The sequence below is a fragment of the Tetrahymena thermophila genome (genome assembly GCF_000189635.1).
Source record: "Tetrahymena thermophila SB210 genomic scaffold scf_8254650, whole genome shotgun sequence".
NCBI lineage: Eukaryota > Ciliophora > Oligohymenophorea > Hymenostomatida > Tetrahymenidae > Tetrahymena > Tetrahymena thermophila.
The window spans coordinates 115,604-133,554 of NW_002476418.1; the positions used below are offsets into that span (position 1 = coordinate 115,604).

Here is a 17,951-nt window from a genome sequence, read left to right on the forward strand (position 1 = left end):
AAAATATATTTTATTAAATAATATTTTGAAAAAGTTTTTTAAACATAAAATATAAATAGATAGATTTTATTATTGTTTTTATATTATAAATATCATTCATATTTTTGTAAGTAAATAAATGATTTATAAAAAATAAAAAAATTAAAAAATTAAATTGACTTAATTAATTTTGAGAGAGTATTTTTCAATTAAATTTAGTTTGATACTGGTTTTTCATACCTATCTATATTTATATTTTTTTGAATGATATTTAATTAATTAATCATAATATTTATATAAATGTTGTTTAATTAATTTATACATCAATTCAAACATTAACTTTTATAATTTAATCTTAATTGTATAAATTTTTTTAAAAATTATTCATAAATAATTCTTGAAAGGTTAATCCATACAAATAATGTAAACATACAAAAACTTTTAATAATTAAATAATAAAAAATTTAGTTTTAAAATAGTTAAAAAATATATAACTTTATATCCTGAATTTATCAAACTTATATTCAATCAGTTTAATAAAAAACGTTTATATTTAATGAATAGTTTCTACCTATTATCTTTATTTAGTTAAATTTATTTGATGTTTTATTTTTTCTAAAAGTATTTTTAAAAATAAAATATTTCTTTCAAACATTTTTATATTATATTGAAGATAATATTCTATGATTGATGTCATTCTTTTTAAAATTATCTTATGAGTTATTTTTAAAAAACTTTTTAATATATTTGCACTTTAAATCACATGAATTCAAAATATCTTACTATTCTTCAAAATAATTTTTACATTTTTTATTTCCTAAAATTAAAATTGAATTAATTTTGTTTAAATTAAAATTTATTTACTTAAGTTTTCATTTTTTTATTTGTTAAATTCATCTGTCACATATTAACAGGAGTATCCTATAAGCTATATTGCAGCTAGCTACTCTTTGCTTAAAAGCATCATTATAGATTTCTTTATAAAAAGCATATCTTTATAAAAATCTAAAATATTAAGTTATTTGTTTATCTGTTTTCTGATTAAACTTAGAGATTAATATGTTTAATGATTATCAGCATTCTTTTTTTTAAACAAGCTTGATATGAATTGCATTAGTTGCTACAATTTTTTGGGTATTTTATATGCTTATCTATTCATAAAGAAAGTTTAGTCAAAAAAACATAAAAATAAAAATATTTTTATTTATTTATTTATTTTACCTTTTTTAGAACATAAATTTTTTTACTTTATTAAAAAGATTTGTGTCTTAAATAGCTCTAAATGTAGACTCAAAAAATTTATAGCTTTTTATTTTTGAGTTTTGATCAATATGAGGTCTTTTTAAATTTATTTTATTTGTTTTGTTCTAAATATTTTAACATAAACTTCTGTCTTAAATGAATGTAATCTAACTCTTATTTAATTTCGGCCCTTATAATTGCTTAGAAAAAATATTTTTCATTTAATTTAAATATTATAAAAATACTTCATTTTAAGTTGAATTAATTTTTTCGATCTACGTCTCAATAGAAGAGAGATAAAATTCACAAACCATATTATCTTTTTAATTTTCAATAATTTTATCTTTTTGATTTTCTATGATTTCATCCTATTTATTATAAATTTTCACTTCCTTATGTTAGGTTTATGAACCTTACTCTAAATAATTTCTAAACTTTGTAGAAAATTCAGGCAAGGAAATATTGTCAGACACATCCTTTTCTTGTATATTTTATTCAGCTTGGTTTTGGTTAGAGTTTTCCTCAACTTGAGTGCATTAGTTTTACTAAATTAAATTTCTTTCTTTTAATATCTCTTGATAGTTTTCTTAATACATAGTTTGCAAAAAGACTTTAAAAAAATCTTAAAGTATTTCCTGCTATGAAAAAGCTTTAAAAATGAATCCAACTGTAAGAAGCAAAGCAAAAGTAGAATTTACCAAAGCTAATATTTCAGGAAGTGTAGGGAATTAAATAGAAATTTATTATACGATTTAATCCATTTATAAAGAAATTTATATATAAGGAGCATCAAATGAATTACCAAACGTAGTAATATATTAATTATAATTTATTGGGCTAGAAATTTATGATTCTGATTGAATAACTAGACCTTAATAAATTTTTGTTATTTATTACTATGAATATAAAGTATTTAATTGGAATTAATAAGGACTTGTGTAGATAAATTTATTCATAAAATTGATTTAATTTTTCTGTGAAGTTGTGTTGTATTAGGATGTAAATAGTTTTATATTTAATCCTGCTTAACCACTATTAACCAAGCTTTCTATTTCAGTTTGATTGGCACAATTATTTGGTACACTTGTTTTAAAATAATCAGTAACTTAGCATGGATAAATAAACATATAAATGAATGACTAAATATTATCTTTTACACTTTAAATCAAAGTGTAATTTGATAAGTTAGAGAAATCTAGGCATTTATATCCTTGGAGCTAAGTGTTTTAACACTAAGTTATGTTTAATTAAATCATTATAGAATTATTTTAATCAGAATATATAAAATAAGCAATAGGAACAAGATATGTTTTATTTGTTTATGCTTCAAGTTAATCTAATGAAACATTTATATTTTATTAGTAATAAAATGCAAATAAATCATTTTAAAGAGAAATCTCGGTAGCTTCATCAGTAACGAAAATTTGAGATCTGAATTTAGGATCTATTTAATTATTTGCAAATTACTAAACGAGATAAATGAAGTAACTAATAACTATGGCTAATATTGAAAGAGATATAAAAGTTCCTATATAAGTTCCTTTTTTCGTTTGTTAGTTTACTAAATAAAAGCTAAAAGATGACGAAAAAAAATCTAAATTTTTGAGGAAATTCATAGCTAGCTTATTTACTTCTACTTTTTACTTTTTTAATATTTATTTATTTACTGTTTATTTATAGGTTTTTTTCTCTTTATTTTATTATTATCATTATTTAAATAATTAAATTTCTCTTTGAGAATGAAATTCAAATAAAATTAAAAATTATTCATAACTTCTTCTAGAAATATAAAATTTTTAAATGAACTTCCTATCTATATTAGCATTTTGTTAAAAAGCGAATGCATAACTAACAAATATTTTATACATTCATTGAAAGTTTTATTTTTTAAAAAGAATATTTTATTTATTGAAAAATATATAATAACTATCTTAGTAAAATAATTTTTTAAAAGTAATTTTAAAAATATTTGATTAAATTAAATTTTTATTTTAAGTCTTTATTTTTAAATATAAGATCAATTTAATTTGTATTCTAATGATTTTTAGGGTATTAGTTTGATTATTTAAGTTCTAAAAAAGAATTTATTGATTTAAATTTGAGGAGAGAGATAGGTTATTTGGGCTTGATAATTATTTTACTTATTATTATTCATTAACTAAATTTTTTCTGTTCTATAATTTATCAAAAGTATGCGTAGCTTAGCTCTCTTTAATTATATTCTATTCATTTATTTCAATAATTTCATCTTTTTAAAGATTTATTTCTTAATGTTCTATTCATATGAAGGACTATAATATAATTAAGATCTAAATTTTGAAGAAAAATTAGGTACAAAATTGTATCAATAACTTCATTTTCTTACATTTCTTCTTCATTTTACTTTTTATATAACCTAAGTTAGTGTGTTATTGCTTGATAACTTATCTTGACAAACTTTATTAGCTTTAAGCATTATTTCATAAGTGTCTTATTACACATTTTATAAAAATAGGTGCAAAAAATCTTGAAATATATCTCTTTAAGAAATAAATCTAAAATAAAGCCTAAAATAAGAAGCACAGCAAAGGTACTATTTGCTAAGGCTATAATATCTGGGATTGTAGGAAGGAAATTAAATAGAAATAATTTAAACCCCTTAATCCATTTCAAAAATCACTTTCAAGTAAGGAGAATTAAATTGGTTACTAAAAGCATCATGTTAAGAGTTGTAATTGATTGGGCCGGAATATTAATTTTCTGATTGAATAATAAGCCCTTGACTTATTTTGTTATTTGCTACTATGGATTTAATTAATTTATAATGTATTAATCTGATTTAGTGTAAATAAATTTTTTCATACAATTAATTAACCTGGTTTTGTTAAGAATTAATATTTTTGTAACTTCAAATTCAAGCCAACAATATATCCATTTCCAAAAATCCTCAATATCAGATTTATTAGCACAGTTATTAGGAACAACAGTTTTTAAGCTATCTGTTATTTGACAAGGATATTAAATAAGAAATATATAAGATTTAATATTATTTCTAACGCTTTAAATTAAGGTATAATTGGTTTATGCTTGAAAAATCTATAGAGCTATAGCCATAAATTTAAGGATCTTTACACTCAATTATGTTCACTGTATTTTGTAAATCTATGTCAGCAGATTTATAGATAAAGTAAGCAATAGGAACTAAAATATTTTTGGTCATTTGCTATTAAAACTAGTCTAAACTGGTTTATATATCATATTAGAACTTAAATACAAACAAATTATTTTTGAGGGAGATTTCTGTAGCTTCATCAGCAATAAACATTTATGATCTAAATTTAGGATCAATTTTATTATTTAAGCATTATAAGACAAGATAAATGAAGTAGCTAATCCCTATATTTAGGATTATTAATAAGATTAGAGCTCCTTAAAAAGATCCTTTCTTAGTTTATTGATATAAGGTTAGGAATATAAATCTGTTTTAGTGAAGAGATTTATCATATTAATTAAATTACTTCTAGTTAATAATTTTCTATTTTAGAATTTAATATATAAACAAATAAAATACATATTTAAATAAATAAACACTTTTTAATTTCTTCAATCAATATTTTAGAGACAATTAAAAATTTACAAAATATTTGATTTTTAAAAAATAAAATAAAATTTTAACAATATATCTTATATATAATTCTGTAAAATAATAAATACCTTTAAATGAAAGCTGAATCAATGAATCAAGTTAATTATTATATAAAAATTAATTAATTAATTAAACTTTATTTATTTAATATTTAAAAAATATTATATTAGGATTTTTGTTAACACTTAAACAAATATTAAATTTTATATATCACAATCATAAAATAAATGTAATTAATCTGGCTGATTTTTTAGCTCATCTTATCAAAATACTATCTTACTCGAGTTAATATTGAGGTTATCTATTAAATAAAATAATTTATAAAAATATATTATTGAAATTTAACACAAAAATTATCTTTTTAAAATTTAATTTTATACAAAACCAAAGCTATAACAATACAATTTTTGAAACTAAATGAACTAGCTTCTTATTTATGGAAATTCCTAACTCTTTATTTTATCATAGATTTTGGTGTAAATTAAAATAGTTAATTTTTATCTTTAAATTAATTAATAACTCATTATTTGGTAATACAACGGAGAATTTTAGAAATAGGTAGAGTATCGAATTATTATTTTCTCAATAGAGAATTAAAAAAAATTACCTTAGCTATGTGTAATTAGCTTAACAATTCTGGTTCTAAATGAATATAATAATAAGGTAAGTTATATTTAGTCAAATTTATATTTTTAAAACTTAAATTAATTTACAATTTTTTTATTCAATTATTATTTATTGCAGAGAATATCCTATTATCTATGTCAAGTTTATTATAGCTATCATCTTATAACTTGGAAAAAAACTTTTTAATATACTTTTATTATAATTCACAAGAATTAAGAATATTTTATTATTCTTCGAAGTGGTTTTTATACTTTTACTTAACTATATTTTACAGGATTAATAAATTATTAATTATTTATTTATTTAATTAAAAAAAAAATTTACTTTGTTTAATACTATTTTGTTTGCTAGTTTAATCTGCTAAGTATTAAGAAGAATACCCTACAAGTTGAATAGCAGCTAATTATTCTTTACTTAAAATAATCATTATAGATTTTTTAATAAATAATAAATCTTTATAAAAATCTAAAATATTCAGTGATTGGTATATTTATTACTCTATAAGCACTTTTTATGTTTGAAATTCTTACTTTTCATCTAAACTTTCTTTTTTTTTCTTCCAGAAGCATATTATTTTTTTCAATTAAGTTATTAAACTAATAAATAAATCATAAAAACAAAATTAATATCTCTTTAAATAATTTAAATACTTACTTTTACTTTTTTTCAAAAATAGAATTTTTAAATTTTTGAAATATTTTGAGGTCTTTGATAACTCTTAATTTCTAAATCATATTTTCAGAATTTATATCTCGCTTTTGTTTAGCCTTTTGATTTTAGATTATTTAGTTTTATTTCTTTATTATTTTGTTGCTTTAGCTTAAATTTCTACTTTCAATTAATTTTGATTCATGAATATTAGAAGTTAAATTATTTTCTTATGTGTACTACTCTTATTAAGTAAAGCAGAGATAATTTTTATCATTTTGTGTATCTAATATTTTATTTTAAGCTGAAATTTTATTACTTAACTCTTGAGTTTCAATCACATAATCTTTATCAAATTTAAATTCAGTTTTATTTTCTTTATATTATGGGCTTTATTCTATGTGATATTTAAACTTTGTAGAAAATTAAGGAAGTTCTATGTTATCTGACTTATCCTTTTCTAAAAGGTCTTACCCTACAAACTGGACTTCTTATTGATGAATTGACTAGACTTAAGATTTGCAGTCTGATAATTTATGATCCTATATTAATTGGTGGTATGTAGCCTAATACAAATTTTCTAAAAAAACATGGAGAAAATCTTAAATGATAACGTTTTATGAAAGAATTCTAAAAACTAACCCAAAAGCAAGAAGTGTAGCAAAGGTAGAATTAACTAAAGCTAAGACTTCAGGAATTGTAGGAAATTAAATAGATATTTCTTAAACTAACTAGTCCATTTACAATTAGACTTATATATAAGGCTAATCAAATTAATTGCTTAAAACATTATATTGATCAGTATAGTAAATTGGACCAGAATATTATGTTTTTGATTAGATGACATTGCCTTAACTAATTTTTGTTACTTATTGTTATGTATTTATTGTATTTAATACAAATTAATCAGATTCTGTAAAAATAAATTTATTCATAAAATTTACTTAGTCTATGAAAATGCATTTTTATAAAAATTTGCTTTTGAAATTTTATTTAACATAATTTATGTTAGTTTGCTTTATTTATTTATCTATTTTTTATCTAAAAGCTAATTAACCTTAATTCTTTTATTAATTTATATGAATGCTTTTTAAATTAAACTTTAAAAGAAGTTTTGACTATTTTAAAGGAAATTTTATCCATCCTATCCTATCACACACAAATCTGACTGAATTATAGATAATGATATAAAACTAACAAATAATAATTTTATTTTAAAATAATTTAACCAAATATTTTACTTATTAATTAATTAATTCATAATTTTGCTTAGTTTTATTTTATGGAATATAATATCCTTTTATTAACATCTGCATTATTGTAATTTTTATCAATCTAGCACTTCTAAAAAAATTTATTGACATATTTACATTGTAAATCACATGAATTCAATATATCTTACTACTTTTCAAAGTAGCTTTTCACTATCATTTATTTATATATATATTTTTATTATAATTAATATAATTTAAAAAATAAATTAAAATACTCTATTTCTTATCTTTGTAGTTTTTGAAATCTCCTGTTAAGTACTAAGAAGTATATCCTACCAATTAGATAGCTGCTAATTATTCCTTGCTAAGGAGTAGCATCACAGATTTCTTTAAAAATAATATATCCTGATATAAATTCTAAATATTTAGACACTTATACATTTATTTTTCAATTAGTCTTTTATATCTTGGAGTCTAATCTTTTTAATATTTGATTCCCTACTTATTTCTCCATAGTTTCCATATTTCTTTTATTCTTTTAATTTTCTGAAAGAGACTGCTGTTGATTAATTACCATATTAATTTAAAAACAAATATTTGTAGTAAACTCTTAAAATAAAAAAATAATACCTTTTATTGAAAATCATTTTTTTAGAATATTGAAATATCTTTACATCCTTAATAATCTTCAACTTACTTATAAAGCAATCTAAATTACTTGCCTAACTTACTATTGTCTTTTAATTTTAATTTGAATAATTTTTAGGATTATTAGTTGGATTATTTAAATTCTAAAAAAGAATTTATTTGTTAGAATTTGAGCTGAGAGATAGGTTATTTGGACTTAATAATTATTTTACTTATAAATCATTCACTAAATTTTGATTTTTTTATTAATTAGCAAAAGTATGAGTAGCTTTACTCTCTTTAACAATATTTAATTCATTTATTTCAATAATTTCATCTTTTTAATGATTTGCATCTTAAGTATTCTATTCATATGAAGGACTTTATTCTAATTAAGATCTAAATTTTGAAGAAAAGTTAGGTATAAAAATTGTATCAATAACCTCTCTTTCTTAAACTTCTTCTTCATTTGCTTTTACTAACACCTAATTTAATGTGTTATTGCCTGATAACTTATCTTCACAAACTTTATTAGCTTTAAGCATTACTTCATAAGTGTCTTAGTACATATTTTATAAAAATACGTGCAAAAAATCTTAAAATATATCTCTTTAAGCAACCATTCTAAAAATGAAGCCTAAAGTAAGAAGCAAAGCAAAACCACTGTTTGCTAAGGCCAAAATATCTGGAATAGTAGGAAATTAAATAGAAATAAATTAAACTATTTAATCCATTTCAAAATTTATTTGTATGTATGGAGAATCAAACTGGTTACTAAAAACATCATTATAAGAGTTGTAATTGATTGGGCCGGAGTATTAATTTTCTGATTGAATAATAAGTCCTTAACTTATTTTTGTTATTTACTACTAGGGATTTAAGCGATTAATAATGTATTAATCTGATTCAGTGTAAATAAATTTTCTCATATAATTAACCTGGTTTTGTTAAGAACTAATATTGAACTGATATGTATATAACTTCAAATTCAAGCCAACAGTTTCTCCATTCACAAAGTCTTCTATCTCAGTTTGATTAGCACAGTTATTAGGAACAGTAGTTTTTAAGCTATCTGTTATTGGACAAGGGTAATAAACAAGCTATAACTAAGATCGGATATTATTTCTAACACTTTCAATCAAGGTGAAATTGTTTATGCTTGAAAAATCTACACAGCTATAGCCTTAAAGTTAAGGATCTGTACACTCAATTATGTTGAGTATTTTTTGTAATTTAATGTCAGGAGATTTATAGACAAAGAAAGCAATGGGAACGATATAAGTTTTGTTCATTTGCTATTAATATTAGTCTAAACTAGTTTTTAAATCGTATTAGAACTTAAAAGCAAACAAATCATTATGAAGGGAGATTTCAGTAGCTTCATCCGTGATAAACATTTGTGATCTAAATTTCGGATCAATCTTATTGTTAAGGTATTATAAGACCAGATAAATGAAGTAGCTAACCACTATTGCTAGGATTATTAATGAGATTAGAGCCCCTTAAAAAGTTCCTTTCTTAGTTTATTAATTTCCTAGGTAAAAGTTAAAGGGTTAGGAAAACAAATCTGTTTTAGTGAAGAGATTTATCATAATAACTAAATTACTTCTACTTACTTATTTTGTATTTTAGAATTTAATTTATAAACAAATAAAATACATATTTAAATAATCAATATTCTAGAGATAATTAATAAAAAATTTACAAAATATATATTTGATAGAAATTCTTTGAATAATAAAATAAAATTTTAACAATTTATCTGATATATAATGAATTATATATTTAAAGTAAAGCTTAATCAAGTTATTTTTTATATAAAAATTAATTAATTAGTTAAGTTTTATTAATTTAATATTTTAAAAATATTATTTAATATTCTAAATCCATTTATAATTTGAACAAAAGAATAAAATTAAATTTAGGTTTTTGTTATTAAATATTTATTAATATTGAAATTTTATGATATATTATAAGATATAAAATATTTTATGATAGTAATTAATTTTTATTTATTTATTTATTTATTTATTTATTTATTTATTTATTTTATATTACAAACATAAAATAAATGTAATTAATCTTATTGGTTTTTTAGATCTTATTATCTAAATTAATACATATAAGAATACGAACCCAGTTGAATAATAACCGATTTTGCCAAATTTACAAGTATTTCTGTGATTACTTGTATTTTCAAATTTTATAAAAATAAATCCTACATTTTTGAATAGGAATAATTTTAAAAAAAGGCATATTAATATAACTCTCACATCAATTCACTTGTACTAAAAAATAATCACTTTAAAAAATTATAGATAATATCATGGAAATTTTATTTATTGTAATATTTTTTTTGAATAAAGAATGAGTGAAATGTAAATGATAACAAGAATTATAACTTTTTGAAATTAAATGAGATTTTCATAAATAATTTGTTCAGATACTAAATATAAAAATAAGGTAAGTAACATTTAGTCAAATTTATATTTTTAAAACTTAAAATAATTTTTATTTTTTTATTCAATTATTATTTATTGCAGAGAATATCCTATAATCTATGTCAAGTTTATTATAGCTATCATCTTATAACTTGGAAAAAAACTTTTTAATATACTTTTATTATAATTCACAAGAATTAAGAATATTTTATTATTGCTCGAAGTGGTTTTTATACTTTTATTTAACTATATTTTATAGATTAATTAAAAATTATAAATTTACTTAAGTTAAAACAAATATTTACCTTATTTAATACTATTTTGCTTGCTAGTTTAATCTGCTAAGTATTAAGAAGAATACCCTACAAGTTGAATAGCAGCTAATTATTCTTTACTTAAAATAATCATTATAGATTTCTTAATAAATAATAAATCTTTATAAAAATCTAAAATATTTAGTTATTGGTTAATTTATTTCTCAATTAGCACTTTTTATGCTTCAAATTCTTACTTTTCATTTAAACTTTCTTTTTTCTTCTTCTTCCAGAAATATCTTAATTTTTGCAATTAAGTTACTAAACTAATAAATAAATTATAAAAATAAAATTAATATTTCTTTAAATAATTTAAATACTTTTACTTTTATTTAAAAATAGAATTTTTAAATGTTTGAAATATTTTGAGGTCTTTGATAACTCTTAATTTCTAAATTATGTTTTCAAAATTGATATTTTGCTTTTGGTTAGTCTCTTGATTTTGCATTATTTAGTTTTATTTCTTTATAATTGTCTTGCTCAAGCTTAAATTTCTACTTTCATTTTATTTTGAGTCATTAATTTTAGAAATTAAATTATTTTCTAATGTGCACTACTTTTACTAAGTAAAGCAGAAAGAATTTTTATCATTTTATAAATCTAATGTTTTATTTTAAACTGAAGTTTTATTACTTAACTCTTGGTTTTCTATAACATAATCTTATTTAATTGTAAAATCAATATTATTTTATTAATACTATGGGCTTTATTCTAAGTAACATCTAAACTTTGAAGAAAATGATGGAAGATGTATGTTATCTGATGTATCCTTTTCTAAAAGGTCTTACCCTAAAAACTGGCCTTCTTGATGAATTTACTAGACTTAAGATTTGCAGTCTGATAATTTATGATCCTTTAATAATTGGTGATATGTATCCTAATACAAATTTTCTAAAAATACATGGAGAAAATCTTAAACAATATCATTTTATGAAAGAATTCTAAAAAAGAACCCCAAGGTTAGAAGCAAAGCAAAGGCAGAATTTACTAAAGCTAAGATTTCAGGAATTGTAGGAAATTAAATAGATATCTCTTACACTAACTAATCCATTTACAAGAAGACTTATATATAAGGCTAATCAAATTAATTGCTAAAAACATTATATTGATCAGTATAATAAATTGGACTAGAGTATTAAGTTTTTGATTAGATGACATGACCTTAACTAATTTTTGTTACTTATTATTATGTACTTATTGTATTTAAAATATATTAATCTGATTCTGCATAAATAAATTTATCCATAAAATTTACTTAATTCTGCTGAGAAGTAATATTATACTAGGAAGTATAAAGCTTTAAATTTAATCCAGATGCATCTTCGTTCACAAAATTTTCTATTTCAGTTTAGTTAGCACAGTTATCAGGCATAGTGGTTTTAAAACGATCAAGAAGAGGACACGGATAAAAGATCAAAAAAACCTCAGATCTAATATTTTACTTGCCATTTAAAATCAATGTGTAATTTGAAAAATTTGAGAAGTCTAAACATTTAAAACCTTGAAGTTATTCATTTTAACAATCCATTATGTTTAATGGGAAAATAGTAGTATTCTTTTAAGTAGAATAGATAAAAAGAGCTAGAGGAACAAGATAAGTTTTATTCATTTCTGCCTAATATTGTTCAAGTGTAATGTATTTACTTTTTTGAAAACTAAATGCTATCAAATCATTTTAGAGTGAGACTTCAGTTGCGCTATCTGTTACAAAAATTTGAGATCTAAACTTAGGATCAATTTAATTATCAAAAAATTATAACATGAGGTATATAAAATAGCTAAACACTATGATTGTTATTGAAAGAGAAACTACTGATCCTTAAAATGTCCCCTTTTTTGTCTGTTTGTTTCCTAATTAAAATTAAAAAGGCATAGAAAAAAAATCTATTTTTTTTATGAAGTTCATTTTTTTATTGATTGTTTTCTTACTTATTTACTTAGTTCTACTATTTTTTGTATATTTATTCAATTATCTACTTAAATAATATATAATTATTTAACTTATTTAATTATTATTGAATATTTAATTTTTATTTGCATTTATCCCTTATTTTTTTTAAATTAGAAAAATAATTAGCAATAATATACTATTTTTAAAATGATATTACCTCTTCAAACATTATATCAAAATATTTATTTTTTTTAATTCATCATTGAAATTAATAAATTTTTTGAGATAAATCACTTTCATGCTTTTACATTTCGAAAAATTGATTTTTATTAATTTTTTTAGTTTTTTTTAACTTAAATTTAAAAGGATAATTTGAAATATGCTTTCTAATATATTTAACTATCTCTAATATTTTATCAAAATCCATTTTTATAAAAATTGGCTATTTTAATTTTATTGAGTTTGCTTTATTTAACTATTTTTTATTTTATCAACTAATTTACTCTCATTATTTTATTAATTTATCTGATTATTTTTTAAAATAAACTTTAAAGCAAAAGTATGGCTATTTTAATAAAACTTTTACCATCCAATTACACATAAATCAATAAATCAGAATTATTGATAATCAATAATATAAAAATTTACAAAGAATAATTTTTATTTTAAAATAATTTAACCACAAATTTTACTAATTAATTAATTCACAATTTTGCTTTATCTTATTTTATGGAATTAAATATCCTTTTATTCACTTCTTAATTATTGTAATTTTTATCAATCTAGCACTTCTAAAAAAACATCTTGACATATTTACATTGTAAATCACATGAATTCAATATATCTTACTATTTTTCAAAGTGATTTTTCTCTATTTTATTTATTTTAGTTAATATAATTTGTATAAAATAAATTAAAATACTTTATTTCTTATCTTCGTAATTTTTGGAATCTTCTGTTAAGTACTATTAAGAGTATCCTACCAATTAGATAGCAGCTAATTATTCCTTGCTAAGGAGTAACATGACAGATTTCTTTAAAAATAATATTTCCTGATATAAATTCTAAATATTTAGACATTTGTACATTTATTCTTCAATTAGTCTTTTATATCTCGAAGTCTAATCTTCTTAATATTTGATTCTATATTTGCTTCTCCATTGTTTCCATATGTCTTTTATTTTTTTAAATTTCTGAAAGAAACTAGTGCTGATTAATTACCATATTAAAAATATAAATACAAATATTTGTAATAAACATTTAAAATAAAAGAATACCTTTAATTGAAAATATTTTTATTAGAATATTGAAATATCTTTACATCCTTAATCATTCTCAACTTACTTATAAAGCATTCTAAATTACTCTCTTATCTTGCTTTTGTCTTTTAATTAATACTGGTATTTCTTAAGTTTTCTTTTTTAAATTTTAAATCAATTTAATTTGAGCTTTAATGATTTTGAAGAGTGTATGCTGGAGTTTTTAAATTCTAAAAAATAATTTATTAATTTGAACTTGAGGTGAGAGATACGTTATTTGGATTTAATAATTATTTTATTTGTTAATCATTCACTGAATATTGATTGTTTTATAAATTATCAAAAGCCTGCTTAGCTTAACTCTCTTTAATTATATTTTATTCATTTGTGTCAATAATTTCATCTTTTTATTGATTTGAATCTTAAGTATTCTATTATTATGAAGGACTTTATTCTAATTAAGATCTAAATTTTGAAGTAAAGTAAGGTATAAAAATGGTATCAATAACCTTTTTTTCTTAAACCTCTTCTTCATTTGCTTTTTCTAGCACCTAAGCTAGTGTGTTATTGCTTTATAACTCATCTTCACAAGCTCTATTAGCTTTAAGCATTATTTCATAAGTGTCTTAGTACACATTTTATAAAAATATGTGCAAAAAATCTTGAAATATACCCCTTTAAGAAATCATTCTAAAAATAAAGCCTAAACTAAGAAGTAAAGCAAAGGCACTGTTTGCTAAGGCTAAAATATCTGGGATAGTAGGAAATTAAATAGAAATAATTTAAATTGCTTAATCCATTTCAAAAATAACTTGCAAGTAAGGAGAATCAAACTGGTTACTAAAAACATTGTTTTAAGAATTATAATTTATTGGACCAGAGTATTCATTTTCTGATTGAATAATAGGTCCTTAACTTATTTTTGTTATTTGCTGCTATGTACTTATTCGATTGAAAACATATTAATCAGATTCAGTGAAAATAAATTTTCTCATATAATTAACTTGGTTTTGTTAAGAACTAATATTGAACTGACGTGTTTGTAACTTCAAATTCAAGCCAGCAGAAATTACATTCACAAAATCTTCTATTTCAGTTTGATTAGCACAGTTATTAGGAACAGTAGTCTTTAAGTCATCTGTCATTGGACAAGGGAAGTAGATAAATGAAGTAGCTCATGACAACCGTTAGGATTGTTAAAGAGATTAGAGCTCCTTAAAAAGTTCCTTTCTTAGTTTATTAATTTCCTACATAAAAATTAAAGGGTTAGCAAAACAAATCTGCTTTAGTGAAGAGACTCATCATTTTAACTAAATTACTTCTACTTATCAATTAATAATTAAAAATAAAAATAAACACTTTTTAAAATTACATTTAAACTTTTTAATTTCTTCAATCAATATTTTAGATAGAGATAATTAAAAATTTATAAAATATATACTAAATTGAAATTCTAAAAACTAAAATATAATTTTAACTAATTTAATATAAATATGTAAACTCCAAATAATCAAGAGAAAAAAGTAAATAAATAAATAAACAAACAAACAAACAAACAAACAAACAAACAAATAGTAAATTGCATTTAAACTTTTTAATTTCTTCAATTAAAATATAAGAGATGGTTTAAAATATGTAAAATTTATACTTAATTGAAACAAAAATATAATTTTAACTAATTTAATATAAATATGTAAACTCCAAATAATCAGTAGAAAAAAAGTAAAACAACTAATTAAAATATATAAAAAAAACAAAAATGGAGTAACAAAAATAAAATGGATAATTTATAGCTATTTTTGATATTTTATCTATTACTTAATTATAATTTTAATATTAAATATGTTGTTTATATTTTATTTTACAAATATTTTAAAATGATTTATTTTTTTATATATAAATAAATATATTGAAAGGATTTTTTTTGTCTAATTAAAATCGCAGGTAAATAAATCTGTAAGATAAATTCTGATAAACAAAAATAAAATAAGCTAGAAGACTAATTACTTAGTATTCAATTTTTAAATAAAAAAGTATTGGTTGAAATTCAGCTAACATTGTATGTACACAGTCAGCAAAATTTCAATACCTGTATTAGATTGATATTTTTAATATTTAAATTTATATATTCACTCATTTACTAATTTGAAAAATGTAATATTAATTGTATAAAATTTAAAAAAAAAATAATCGTAAACTATTCTAGAAAGGTTAATTTGTACTAAAAATGTAAACATAAAAAAACTTTTAATAATAAAATCAGAAAAGAATTAATTTTAAAATACGTATAACTAATTTAAAAACTGAATTTATTAAATTTAATGATAGAGTAATTAACTTCTACTTTATTTAGTTAGTTAGATTTATTGAATATTTAATTTTTTCTAACAGTAATTTTCAAAGTAAATTATTGCTTCAAGCATTTTTATATTATATAGAAGACAATATTCTACTATTAATGTCATTCTTATAAAAATTATCTGATGAATAATTTTTAAAAAACTTTTTAATATATTTGCACTTTAAATCACAGGAATTCAAAATATCTTACTATTCTTCAAAATAATTTTTCAATTTTTTGCTTCCTAATATAAAAATTTAATTAAGATTATTTAAATTTAAATAAATTTACTTAAGTTTTCATCATTTTATTTATTTAATTCATCTGTCACATATTAGCAGGAATATCCTACAAGCTAAATTGCAGCTAGCTATTCTTTGCTTAAAAGCAGCATAATAGATTTCTTAATAAAAAGCATATCTTTATAAAAATCTAAAATATTAAGTTATTTGTTTATTTGTTATTTGATTTTCATTAGAGATTAATATGTTTAATAATTATAAGAATTGTCTTTTTTAAAGAAGTCTGATATCAATTGGATTAGTTGTTACATTTTTTTGGGTATTTTAAATGCTTATCTATTAATAAAGAAAGTTAATTTGAAAAATATATAACAATAATAATATTTTTATTTATTTATTTAATTTACCTTTTTTTGAACATAAATTTTTTTACTTTATTAAAAAGATTTGTGTCTTAAATAACTCTAAACGTAGACTCAAAAAATTTATAGCCTCTTATTTTTGAGTTTTTATCTATGCATGAACTTTTCAAATTTATGCTATTTGTTTTGCTCTAGGTATTTTGATTTAAACTTCTTTCTTTAATCAATGTAAACAAACTCTAATTTGATTTTTACTATTTTTATTCCTTAAAAAAAAAATATATTTCAAAATTTATATTTTAAAAATAAATACTTCATTTTAAGTTGAATTAATTTTGTCGCTCTCTGTCTCTATAGAAGTGAGATAAAATTCACAACGTTTTTTGTCTTTTTAGTTTTCAATAATTTCATCTTTTTGGTTTTCTATGATTTCATCTTATTTACTATAAATGTCAAATTAATCTTCTTATGACTATAAACTTTATTCTAAATGGTCTCTAAATTTTGTAGAAAATTCTGGCAAGGAAATATTGTCAGACACATCCTTTTCTTGTACATTGTATTCAGCTTAGTTTTGGTTAGTATTTTCCTCAACTTGAATGCATTAGTTTTACTAAATTAAATTTCTTTCTTTTAGTATCTATTAATAGTTATCTTAATACATGGTCTATAAAAAGATTTTTAAAAATTCTTCAAGTATTTCCTGCTACGAATAAGCTCTAAAAATGAATCCGACTGTAAGAAGCAAAGCAAAAGTGGAATTTACCAAAGCTAATATTTCAGGAAGCGTAGGGAACTAAATAGAAATTTATTATACCACTTAATCCATTTATAAAGAAATTTATATATAAGGTAAATTAAATGAATTACTAAATGTAGAAATTTACTAATTATAATTTATTGGGCTTGAAATTTATTATTCTGATTGAATAAATAGGCCTTAATAAATTTTTGTTATTTATTACTATGAATATATAGTATTTAATTGGTATTAACTTGAACTTGTGTAGATAAATTTATTCATAAAATTGATTTAATTTTTCTGTGAAGTTGTGTTATATTAGGATGTAAATAGTTTTAAATTTAATCCTGTTGAGCTTCCATCAACTATGCCCTCTATTTCTGTTTGATTAGCACAA

The 17,951-nt window shown here is 20.3% G+C and overlaps 6 protein-coding genes across 6 annotated transcripts; 1 reads left to right on the plus strand and 5 right to left on the minus strand. All coding sequences in view use genetic code 6, as the record gives it.

Moving 5' to 3' along the window:
- Positions 1 to 626: 626 nt before the first annotated feature.
- TTHERM_000074353 (AMP-binding enzyme family protein) lies at positions 627 to 2,144 on the minus strand (the record flags this gene model as incomplete). Its single annotated transcript, XM_012797549.1, has 4 exons — positions 1,467 to 2,144; positions 1,201 to 1,421; positions 844 to 1,130; positions 627 to 796 (listed from the first exon to the last, which is right to left on the minus strand). Exons 1-4 carry the CDS (start codon positions 1,980 to 1,982, stop codon positions 627 to 629), a joined length of 1,194 nt encoding a protein of 397 aa, XP_012653003.1. The 5' UTR covers positions 1,983 to 2,144.
- Positions 2,145 to 5,570: 3,426 nt separating this feature from the next.
- Positions 5,571 to 6,861, minus strand: TTHERM_000074355 (hypothetical protein; the record flags this gene model as incomplete). Its single annotated transcript, XM_012797550.1, has 4 exons — positions 5,571 to 5,734; positions 5,798 to 5,886; positions 5,971 to 6,069; positions 6,128 to 6,861. 4 exons carry the CDS (start codon positions 6,859 to 6,861, stop codon positions 5,571 to 5,573), a joined length of 1,086 nt encoding a protein of 361 aa, XP_012653004.1.
- A 517-nt stretch (positions 6,862 to 7,378) lies between these two features.
- Positions 7,379 to 7,776, minus strand: TTHERM_000074357 (AMP-binding enzyme family protein; the record flags this gene model as incomplete). The annotated part of the gene is made up of 2 exons (XM_012797551.1): positions 7,379 to 7,545; positions 7,611 to 7,776. The coding sequence occupies 2 exons, from the start codon at positions 7,774 to 7,776 to the stop codon at positions 7,379 to 7,381; spliced, it is 333 nt and encodes a 110-aa protein (XP_012653005.1).
- Positions 7,777 to 7,783: 7 nt separating this feature from the next.
- TTHERM_00074390 (transmembrane protein, putative) lies at positions 7,784 to 9,359 on the minus strand (the record flags this gene model as incomplete). The annotated part of the gene is made up of 4 exons (XM_001015578.2): positions 7,784 to 7,894; positions 8,010 to 8,072; positions 8,196 to 8,327; positions 8,406 to 9,359. The coding sequence occupies 4 exons, from the start codon at positions 9,357 to 9,359 to the stop codon at positions 7,784 to 7,786; spliced, it is 1,260 nt and encodes a 419-aa protein (XP_001015578.2).
- Positions 9,360 to 15,032: 5,673 nt separating this feature from the next.
- On the plus strand, positions 15,033 to 15,839 carry TTHERM_000074409 (hypothetical protein; the record flags this gene model as incomplete). Its single annotated transcript, XM_012797552.1, has 1 exon — positions 15,033 to 15,839. The coding sequence occupies one exon, from the start codon at positions 15,033 to 15,035 to the stop codon at positions 15,837 to 15,839; it is 807 nt and encodes a 268-aa protein (XP_012653006.1).
- A 443-nt stretch (positions 15,840 to 16,282) lies between these two features.
- Positions 16,283 to 17,641, minus strand: TTHERM_00074410 (AMP-binding enzyme family protein; the record flags this gene model as incomplete). Its single annotated transcript, XM_001015580.3, has 4 exons — positions 16,283 to 16,452; positions 16,500 to 16,786; positions 16,858 to 17,078; positions 17,126 to 17,641. 4 exons carry the CDS (start codon positions 17,639 to 17,641, stop codon positions 16,283 to 16,285), a joined length of 1,194 nt encoding a protein of 397 aa, XP_001015580.3.
- Positions 17,642 to 17,951: the final 310 nt, after the last annotated feature.